The sequence below is a fragment of the Merops nubicus genome, unplaced genomic scaffold (assembly GCF_000691845.1).
Source record: "Merops nubicus isolate BGI_N331 unplaced genomic scaffold, ASM69184v1 scaffold2151, whole genome shotgun sequence".
NCBI lineage: Eukaryota > Metazoa > Chordata > Aves > Coraciiformes > Meropidae > Merops > Merops nubicus.
Genome location: NW_008586008.1, coordinates 20,797 through 31,892, shown reverse-complemented (window position 1 = coordinate 31,892; position 11,096 = coordinate 20,797). Strand labels below are relative to the sequence as shown.

Sequence of the window (11,096 nt, the reverse complement as noted above, 5' to 3'; positions counted from 1 at the left end):
CTACTCTCATCTCCCTGGCCCAGCCGAGGGGCAGTTGGCTCTGTCCCACAACACTGGGCTGAAGGCTGCTCCTTGGAGTGTGTCCTTAGGATAAAGGTGGAGCACAAAACTAGAAAAGCAGCCACAGAGCTTCTGTGCAAGGCTGCAGAGAGAGTCTGTGTGGCCTGATCAAGGAAAGGGGAGAAATCCAAATCTCCTGGGAAGGGGGTGGAGTGGTGGCAGGGAGCATCTCTGCCACAAGCCAGCACAGGATACAGCACATAAAAATAGACCAGGAGAGAGACCTGCACATAGGAACATGGTCACAGTTCAACACACACTCACAGTCCTTTCAGCAACCCCCAGTAATCCACACCAAGAGATCTGGTGCTGTTCATGGGGAGATCCCTCTCCTGATGGTGGCTTAGTCTGACACAAGTTACACTTTATTAGCCCTGGTTCTGGACCAGTAACAGAAGGTTCCTCAAAGCAAAGTGCACCCTGGCGCTTCCTTCAAATCTGAGACCTCCCCCAGCTGAGAAAGCAGCTGACAAATCCTGTGGAACGAATTCATTCGTACCTGGCAACAAGGAAGAGGCAGAAGCTGGTCAGCAGGTAGGCGAATAAGAGGCCGGTCCAGGTCTCCTTGCTGAAGGGGGCCAGGAAGTGGAAGAAGGACATCTCCTGGGAGACCGTGTCCTTCCGGAGCAGGATCCCGATCCCGGTCTGCAGGAAGGGGGTGGTGAAGGACACCACCTCCTCCCTTGCTGATGTGACCGTCAGGGGAGCCACTGCAATGTCAGCTTCCTGGAAGATGGAGACCAAAACTCACCAGCCACCCCCTGCCCGAGGAGTTCTGTCACCCCCACGCTGAGCGGGCAGGGACCTGCACGGGGGTCACCCCTGTGCCCACCCAGCTGCCCCCTCGGGTGGGCTCCAGGCACAGGACAGCTCTGTCTGGCACTGTTCAGAGTGGGGTGCTGGGTGGTATCTGGGGCTTCTGCTTTCCCCCCACAGCATCACACGCAAGCTGAGGCTGTGCCCCAGGAACCACAGGGGTTCTGTTTCCCAGGACCAGGGGGTGTGTTCCCTCCTGCTGCTGGCTGTGGCACCTGCGTGGCTGACAGCAGCCACAGAGCTGGGTTCAGAGGAGAAACAACAATTCAGATGTCACCGAGAGATGACAGAGCACTAGCCACAGGGAATGGCACATGCCAAGGTAGGATGTCTAAGGGACGGCCATTCTGAAAGAGACAAGTGTCACCTAAAGGTTAAGTTCAGTTTTCCCTAAAGCCATTATTTTTGTTCTGTTGGTGAGCTAAGGTGTCTGCACAGTCTCTCAGACTCAGAAGCACTGGGTAGCCTGTGAGACAAGACAAGCACCAGGAGCACCTTGCTGCAGCAAAGGTTTCCTGCTATGGCCATTGTCTCCTAGTTCCTTCGTTTCCCTATCTGCAGACCAAACCCAGCTGCAAGTCTTGCTGTTCCCAAGCTCTACACAAAGTCAGGATGACTCCCAGCTGCTCAGTCCCTCAGCAAATTCTAACGAAGCCCAAGAGCTGCTAGCACTGGTCTTGTCAAAAGCAACCTGAGGAGGACCTGTCTCAGAATCTCCCCGACCATGCCGGTCCAGTTGCCGCTGGGCGCCACGGCTCCGTACTTCCCGTCGCCCACCACCCGCACGCGGTAGCTGAAGTGCAGCATGGCCGCCAGTGCCCGCAGCAGGTCCAGGCAGTACCCCTCCAGCTCCACGCCGCGCCCCATGGCGTAGGGGTCCTCCTGCAGGGGAGAACACACCCTCAGCCTCCCGCCTGCCACTGCCTGGGAATGACTTTCGGGGGCCAAGCCCCACCCGATGACCCCTCTCCACGTTATCAAGGGTCAGTATTTCCCCACTCCAGAGATACTGACTGGAGTCTTGTGCCAGCTCTGACAGACCCCAGCAGGGCAGCTGCCCTCTGCAGCCACAGCTGCCACAGAAGGGAGTGAAAATCTGCTCTGGTGTGAAAGCCCCAGTGCATTTCAGCTGGCCCAGCAAAGCGCCCGGCGAGGGTCACGTGCTGGTGCAGGACCTGAGAGCAGCCTCAGAGAACGTCCTGCTGCAGCCTCCTCTGAGCAGTCCAGCTTGTCTGGGCCATGTGGTAGCACACCTGGTTTTACGGCCTGCTTTCAACCCCTGCACACGTGTGACCTTTGCTTATCTCCACTGCAGGCCAGAAACAACCTGCAGGTAACACAAGAACCTTTGGATGCAGCTAAGCAGAGCCAGGGTCCTGGCCAGCTGCACAGAGCAGGCACTCAGCAAAGTGACAGCCCAGTCCCTTCCAGGGCTGACCCTGCTAGCCCTCAAATCCTCCCACTGCAAGCTACAGACCGTTTCTTCCCCTGCACCTCTGAACCAGGGCTCCAAACCCACCATCTGCGCTGAACAGGGATGTGGGTGTCAAAGACAGCCCCCAAAACACCCAGAAATATCTGGGTGGCAAAAAAGGACCAAGTGTCATTCCAGCTGCCTCCTGGCTGCTCTCAGGGTTGTGTCTCTGCCTTACCAGGATTGTTGTGACAGTCAAAGTTGGAAGACCCTCTCCCCGTCCCCTTGAGTCAATGCCCTGAAAAACAAAAAGCCAAAGAAGGAATAATTGGATTCCAAGTGGAGACACTCCCCACTCGGCTGGGCTGGCACTGGAACTGGGGTGGGAGGCAAAGGGTGCATGTGCAGGTGTTGAACCAGCTGCAGATCCCTCCTGCACGCTGCAGCAGCTTCACCACCGCTGTTCCCTAACGGGAATTCATCAACCACAAGCATCCCCCTTTACTGCCAGCTGTCAGCATGCTTTGTCCAAATAGAATCACTTTAAACGCTGTCAGAGCTCTTCAGACACACAGTGCACACAGTCTTCCCGAGAGATCAATCCTGTAGCAGACAAAACAGTTAGCTGCCAATTAGGGTCTCATTAGAGATCAATTCCGGGAGACACAAAACAGTCGGAAACCCGAGAGGAAGAGGAGGAGAGGAAACATGGATTGCACAGAACCCTGAATTCAAGAGTGCATCTCCTGACAAGCAACTGGGCTATAAGCAGAATCAGCCTGGGGCACACTGAATTTTGAGTTCTGGACAGAAGATTGAGTAGAAAGCAGCACAGACAGACTTAGACATGGCCATCACTAGCCACAAAAGGCATATTTACCATATAACTCTCCACAGATTAAAAGCACTGCACACCACATCTATTTCTGATTTGAAATGCAAGACCCTTTGCACATACCCCTTCACTGGTAGCTCTACACCAGTGAGCTTAACCATACCTTCCTCGTGGCATCACTGTTCCTCGTGGCTCCTGAAAAAAACACAAGAGCAAAATCAGCTTCTTGCAGGGCTTTTATTTGCAGCTCCTTCACAGTGAGGTTTCACCCCCCCATTCCACCAGCCAGACTGCTTGTCTTGGACTCCCAGGCTCGGTGCACCACAGTCTGTCTGCTCAGCTCTCTCACTCCCAGCCCGGTGTCCGTGGGGAGCAGGAGGAGCAGCCCCAGCCCCAGCCCCAGCCAGCTGCAGAAGGTTCTAACCATGACATCACGGTTCTGGCCGTTGCTCACACCCCAAGGAATGGATCCTGCAGAGTCAGTTGCCTTGTGTCCTTACTGCCCACCCTGGGAAGGCTGATAGCCAGCTCTCCTGCTGCTTCACACCACTAAGGCTTCCCCCTTGCTCCTGCAAGGCCTTGTCTACAGCCTGAAGGAAAAGCTCTGTAAACAACCAAATCCCATCACCACCGAGTCCCCAGACACCAGGTTACCTCGTTCTTTCCTTCCCCTACTACTGAGAGGTTCCTGCTGCCAGCAGAGCCACAGGAGTTGCAACCACTGGCATAGAAACCTTCCTCCACCACATCCTGCTCCGTTCTCCCCTCTAGCACCCTGACTTTTCACTCCCCTGAAAATTAAAACCTCCAAATGGGCCGTGACCCAAGCCAGGAGCCAGCAGTGACAGCACTAAGGAAAGAGGGAGCAGGAGGCCTGTTGTGTGTCACTTGTCTCTGTGAACAGTGACAGTGAGGGGAGCACAAACCTGACAGCACTGGAGCCAGGGCAGCCCTGCAGTGAACCCCAAACCCACTACTGGCCTCTTCTGCTTTCCTTCTCCTTCCTACACCTCAGTCTCCCCTTTGCAAAGCCAAGGTAATGATAGTCCCTTCTTTGGTACCAACACCAGGGGCCACCCCTGAAAGCACTGACTGAGCTCAGCCAGGTGTCTGGGCTCTACCCTCTGCTCTGCAGTGTTAACCAGTCCTGTTAAACTCCCTGCTCCACAGCTTCCCTTCTCCCAGTACTCAGGAGAATGCCCCAGTCCCACCCCAGGGGCAGGAGAGCGAAACCACGGTGCCTGAGATGCAGCATTAAAGCCACAGTCGTGTCAATAGGTGGCTCATTCATTGCCCAGGGTGATTTTTCTAGAGTGTGCACAGCATCACTGCTTGGAGTCCAAGAATGCACAGTGCAAAAGCCAAAAACCCCAGAAGATTAAAAAATTAGGGTGTTTTCATTCTTTCAAGCAAAAGCTGTGAGTTTTTCATTAAATATAACACCACATTCATTCACGATCTATTATTCATTCTCTGGGTTTGCATTTTCTGGCCTTCTGTTGAACTCCACATTACTGTAAAACAAAACCTGTTTTTTCCCCTCTCCACTACAGTTCTCCACGGGAGCTGGAAATCTTCACAAAGGAGTTCTCTTGTCTCCCTTTAGAAACTCAGTGAAGCCAGTAAAAGCTTTTGGAGGCTCCTTTTTGAGGACCTGCTAGGGTTTCTTGGAAAAAAACTGCCTGTCCTGGGGGCTCCAGCTCCCCCACGGTGGCACTGGGTGCAGCTCCTCAAAGCCCCATTGTAAGGGCTCCTGAAAGGGCCATGAGCAATCAAGCTGCAGCACTAACTCAAGTCCACTGCAGTGACACTCCTCAGAAGCCAAGTCCTCATTGTGAGAGTCCACAAAGGCCTAAGACAAAGAAAAGCAGCTCAACCCTCCAGCCTTGCTCCCCACAGGCCGCTGGCTGCAGGAAGTGTCTGTGGCTGCAGAAACCAGCCTTGTCCGTGCCCCTCCTGCTCTGAGCGTGCCCACCCTCCCCACGGGAGATGGCTCCCTGCCTGGGGCACAGCCTGGAGCCCTGCTGAGAGCTGGGCCTCACCCCAGTGTCCTCCCCAGGCCAGTGCCCTTCCCTGCTCCTCTGTGACCAGGAGCAGGAGCTGAGCCAGCGGAGGTGGTGGGTGGGTGGTGACAGCTTTGGAGTGCACTGGGACACTCAGGATGAGAGAATTTGACCATCGTCCCAGAATCAAGGAGCTGAAGTATCTGTAACCTGGGGTGAAGTGCTGCTCCCACAGCTAGGCAGCTACCAGCTCTGGGGAGATGGGCAGGACAGGCAGCAGAGGAAGTGAAGTTGCTCTCCCAGCCAACACAGAGAACTCATTTTTATCTCCCAGGAATTTTGCATAGCAAAGCTACTCCTTAGCCTGAGTCTGGACTCCAGCCAAAGAAAAAACACCAAAAAGCCACAACTGGATTAAAACAGCAGCACTTGTGGTTCAGTTGCAAAGGCCAATCCCAGCTCCTGGCCCCAAGAGCGAGCCGTGATCCAGCTGGCTGATCCTGCCAGGCTCCTGCCACTGTCCCTTGGGAGCTCCAGGGGAATGTAGCATTTGTTACCCCTTGCCTACAAAAAGCCTGCAGGCTCCCAGAGCTGACCACTTGAACGCACTAATTCCTCTCTTCTTCCCAAAACAGGCCCTGAGCAGAGCAGCTAAACAAGGAAACCATTACTCACAGGAGAACGGGTTCATCAGCACATCTTGCTGCAATTCTCGGGACCACAGACTGAAAAGAGTGCAGCTTTTACCCCAGTGGTGGTGTCCCAGGACACCTAACCACCCTCTTCTAGGCTCTGTCATCTTCCCTGATCTCTGCCACCTGATTTACAACTGCAGCAGCACAGACACTCAGTCACAGCACTCCTAACAAGAGGAGCTCACAACCACAAGCTCAAACAAGGCAGGCCCTGGTGATCTCTTAATAACCAAATCAGAAGCAAATTCTTAGATTAAGACAAAATCCTTTAAGCACAAGCAGTTAAAGAATGAAACAACACTCTATAAATAAGATTTAAGAATAAACACTGTCAATAAGATTTGCAGAGTTGGCTGCAGCCAGCATTTTGGGACCATTTTTCTCACCTGTCTGGCTCGATTCTCTCAGGAGCAGCACGGTTGTAATCACAGAGAACATGAAGTGAAGGCCTTTGTCCATTGGAGCAGAAATATCTACTGTCTAAAGGGAACCTCCTGCTAGAGATGAAAGGCAAGTAGTTAAAGCTGGTTTTATGGTTCCTCCTTCCTGGGATAAAATATGTACATCCTGGATTTTCTGCACCTTGTTCTGAGAGTCCCAAGTCAAAGGTCTCCAGCTGCAAAAAGTCACTCCTGAGACTAGTCAGAACAAAAACTAAAGAACATTTCACTGCAGCAAAAAGGACAAGGCTCAGAGGAAAGGCAGGGAAGCAGCTGGGGGGGGTGGCTCCTGGGACTAGCCCCATGTGCTGAGACATGGGAAAGGGCTGTAAAGAAATGTTGGTAGCCAGCTGAGGCACTAATAACACAGCCTCCCTCAGGGGTTCTCATCTGGGGGGCTTAAAAGCAAAGCCTGAATTTCATTTTCCATTCGGGTTGCAGAAAATAAAGTTGTTTATTTCATTTGCCCCCAAATGATCTGGAACAAAGATTTCACCCTGCATCAAGAGACCTGAGAAACTGTTGACAAAGTCCTCTTCTGTCTCAGCCTCCTGCTCTTAACTGGATGAGGAAAAAGGGGTAGTGGGGGAGGGTGAAAACCAGAAGATTTTATTAACTTTTTTAAATTTCAAGCTCTGCAACACAATTTCTGCATGACTTGAAACAACTGTGTACTTGTCTCTGTACAACAGCAACAGAGCTAAGAGAAACAATCAGTGCCAGGTCACATTAAGGCTCAGGCTGCTGCAAAACTTCTGATTATATTTTTCATCACAGTGTCAAACAAGGTTCAGGACACCATTACCCCAAACACTATAAAAAATATATTCAAAGTGCCCAAGAAAACTTATTGTTCAGTAGAATATGTAGAGAAAAAAAATTTGGCCGAAGGTATTACTTGCTTCTGACTGATGCTCAGGAAACACTGGCTTCAGTTCATCCTACCTCAACAATTCTTAGGAAATTCTCTCCAAACCTGCATCCCTGTGGAAACTCTTGACATTACAGCTCAGCAGTTTCACTCGGTTTCTCTACATTTTTCACCTACGAGAGGTAAATAAAATTCACACAGAAGATTCTTTCCAGGTTAAGTTTAAATGCTGTCTTGTTGTTGTTATTAAAAAACACTTTTTGATTGTTGTGCAAGGCTCAAAGGAGAAAACTGATGTCTGAGGGATGGATCAGCCTCTGCTCTCTAAAAGGCCACTGCAGAACACAGGCAAAGTGGGAGCTGCTGCTGCCAGAGCAGCACATGGGCTGGCAGGGAATCACCCCTGGGCACAGACAGCAGCATCTTCAGGTGGAACCAGTGAGGAGCTGCATTCTGCCAGGGAGATTTAGCCTGGAAGTTACTGATACTTTTTCCTTATAATTCAGTACATATTACAAAATTATCTTTTATTCAAGTGGCCTCCTTCAAGAAAAGCCAGTCAGAGCTGGCAATAAATTGCTTGCACCACCGCCAGAGCAGCACAGGGGCTGGCAGGAAATCACCCCCGCGCACAGACAGCAGCATCTTCAGGTGGAGCCAGTGAGGAGCTGCATTCTGCCAGGGAGATGTAGCCTGGAAGTTACTGACACTTTTTTCCTTATATTTTGGTACATATTACAAAATTACCTTTTATTCAAGTGGCCTCCTTCAAAAAAAGCCAGTCAGAGCTGGCAATAAATTGCTTGCACCACCTTGAAAAGAGAGAGTTGTCAATGCACTGGCTGCAGACTGTCTGAAAGAACAAATAGATTGTAAATATGTGCACAAAAGGATTTTTGCAAAGGCTAAAACACTTCCCTAGCTCTAATTTAGTACTGGAGTCATTCCAGGACCAACAGAATCCGTTAGAGAGGATGGCAGGGGGGGTTCAGGGCCCCCCAGTGTGTACAGGTTCCTTAGATACGCTTGAATTAACCCCTGCAATATCCCCTCACCCTCGACCTGAGGAGGTACCACGAAGTTTTCTCATGCTGGCTATATAGAAAGCAAACAAAGGATTTCAGAAGTTCCTTTGCTACAATCAGCTCTCACTCCCCAGAAGATTTTCAGTCTAAACAATAAAGACCCTACTCCTGCCTGCAGCACAGAAGGCAGGCACTGGTACTAACAGAGCAGGGGGGAAGGTGAGTGCCCATCAGAGAGGTCACACAGGCTTCAGTCCTTATCTAGAAGAGGAAGAGCAGCGATTGAGGGTGGTAGCTCACCTCCAGCAGGTCCTCCAGCCTCTCCTAGCTCCCTCTGGCTGGGCACTAGCAGAAGCGACTCTCTGAGCGGGCACAAACTGCTGGAAGGCGTTGGGCTGCCAGGGCTCAGCACTGTTATAGAGAGGAGAGAGGGAGGAGCCAGGCCAAGGAGCTCCTGCAGAGCCAGCCAGCTCCTACTGGAGACCCACTGGGTTTGGGCAAGGAGGAGGAGACGACACCCAGCAAAAGGACAGTGTTTGGAAGTAGTTTAGTCCAGCAGCTGAATAGCATGTTGAGACTCACAAAATACTATTGCTGACCTGGTGCGTGGTCCTGGGGGTGCCCTCTCTCTTCAGAGCAGCATCCCAGCAAGTTGGGCCCACCTCCTGGCCACTGACAATGTGAGCTGCTCAAGACTCTCCACTCCATGACTGTCACCTGCAGGATTCTCATAGAACACAAAAAAAAAAAAAAAACAGACCCCAAACCCCCAGACCCCAAACCGTTCCATAGGTCTAATATTTCTCACAATGCACAGACAGCTGAAGGAAGGCCTGAGCTTGGAGGTAAACCATCAAATTCCTCTTGGATTGTAAATTCCATTTAACACCCAGGCAGAGAAGTCACATTCCTGTCCCCTTCACCCTTCCAGTCACCAGCCACACTTGAGCACCAAGCTGAAGCACAAGGCTGCCAAGTGGCTGCTTCTGCCTGGCCAGGTCATTGATGAAACACCCATCAAGGCACTGCAGTAACAAAGGAGAGGCCTTCAAAGGAATTCAGCAGAGCAAATCACTACAACTCGTCCTGCAGGGGAGTCAGAACTTGTCCACACCTCAGTCAAGGAACTAAAGTGTACTCCCTCCCTGACTCTGAGCACTGGTTCAGGATGGGAAGCTCTCCAGCAGCTGGCACATCCTGGCCTCCCCCCCTGTCCTTTTCTATATGTGTCACTGAGTAAATCAATTATTAAACATCAACACAGCTTGTCTTCTGCAGAGCCAGAAGTTGCTTACATTTCAATGAACAAATGCTGAGAAGACTGCATTTGGTGAAGCATGCCCTAACAGAGTTCAAGGGCTTGGCTCATGGCTCACTGCAGCTCAGGGGAGTCCTGAGGTCACTTTTAATGCACTTCAGACCCCAGATGGCATAAATCATTCTGCAATACAAAATATGGCAAGATGCTAGGATTGTTTTAATGATACTCACATCCTTTCTACAGGTCAGAACCAAAAAAGAGTCCAGGAAGATCTCTTCATTGAGCACCTCCCAGAGGCCCTGACCCATCTCCAGGTTCATTTCCAGGTGCTGCCTTTGGTGGTTTGTGATTTGTTCCCCACATTCTCACCTGCCAGTGATGCCCTGGAGATTCTGGCAAAGGGCTGCATGCAGGGGGAAGGTGGCAAAACCAGATAAACTGAGGTCTCCAGCTGCTTTGCATAAATATTTTCTAAGCTTTAAAAAGATGCACCTTGTGGTCTGTGGTTTGGCAGCTTATAAGGGCTGATAAGCTCAACTACAAGCAGCTGAAAGCACCTCAGCACCAGATAAAATCAGTTTTTAAGGACAGAATCCACATACCTCATCAGTGTTCTTAAACACTGAGTTGGAGCAGTGCAGACAGTCATGGTGGATTTGACTTGGAATTTATGCCCAAGTCCAGCCACATAGAATACACTGCTTGTAATTTGGAAACTTCACAGAAATAGACATATAATTAACAGTCTCACATGGTGTAGCAACACAAGCTGTAAAGGTAGTTACTATTAATTTGGAAGCAGGAGACCAAATTCACATGTATCCTAGCAAGTTAAATCCAGACACAAATTTTGAAAATTTGAAAAAAAAAAGTTTTGAAGTGCTACATGATGCTGCCTTCTGTGGGGTGCATTGATTTAACAAATACTGCTTAATCAACTAAAGATGAAAATAATCTGATTGTGAAACTTGGTCTTTGAAAAGACACAAATAGTCCTTTTAAACATTCACTTTCTAAAGCTGTCAAGTTGCATGTACTTTCTTGCTTTAAAGTTAAAAAAAGCAGCAACTCCCTGCAGCTTTTCAGCCCAAAGCTGCAGCATTACAGGGTGACTTTTCGTCCACAGAATCTTAATGAAATTTGCTTTGTGTTAAGACACAAGGCAAGGCTAATTTTGGCAGATCACACATTCTGCTGCTGATTTACCTTTTTTCCTTCAGAGCCTGCAATGATTTGTAAAGTGCAAGGTCCAAACCTTTGTTGCACAAACCTCAAGGGCCTCTCATCCAAATTCTGAAGACGAGCAACAAAGATCTGAGCCAGGATGGAAAACTGAGAGAATATTTTTAGGCAGATGACACTGAAGATCATTTGAAAAGATTTAAACAGAGACTTTAACCCCTCCCAACCCCTGTCTCCCTCTTATGATGATATCACCAGCTACAGTTAGCCTTACATTTTGATATCTCAGAGTCTAAAAGCCTGTGGCTAAATTATAGTAAAATTAGAAACCAAGAGCTTCTTTCCAGTCCTGCAACCCACCCGTGAGCTGATGAGCCTTCCAGGGGATGGTATGGAGGCAGTAACCTGCTCCCACCGTGTGCTCTGCTGGGCAGGAAAAGAACAAGGTATTTTTGAATGAGACAGATGAAGAGCAATTTTTGGCTGCAGTATTT

At 50.1% G+C, this 11,096-nt stretch overlaps 1 protein-coding gene across 1 annotated transcript in view; it reads right to left on the bottom strand.

Annotated features, from left to right (window-relative positions):
* Positions 1–6,282, bottom strand: part of LOC103780801 (probable glutamate receptor) — a 10,038-nt gene extending 3,756 nt beyond the window's left edge. The window contains exons 1-5 of the mRNA XM_008948493.1: positions 6,210–6,282; positions 3,289–3,320; positions 2,529–2,588; positions 1,579–1,758; positions 560–786 (exon numbers count right to left, since the gene is read on the bottom strand). Of these exons, the coding sequence (XP_008946741.1) occupies positions 560–786; positions 1,579–1,758; positions 2,529–2,588; positions 3,289–3,320; positions 6,210–6,282 (572 nt within the window). The remainder of the gene's footprint in view (positions 1–559; positions 787–1,578; positions 1,759–2,528; positions 2,589–3,288; positions 3,321–6,209) is intronic.
* Positions 6,283–11,096: the final 4,814 nt, after the last annotated feature.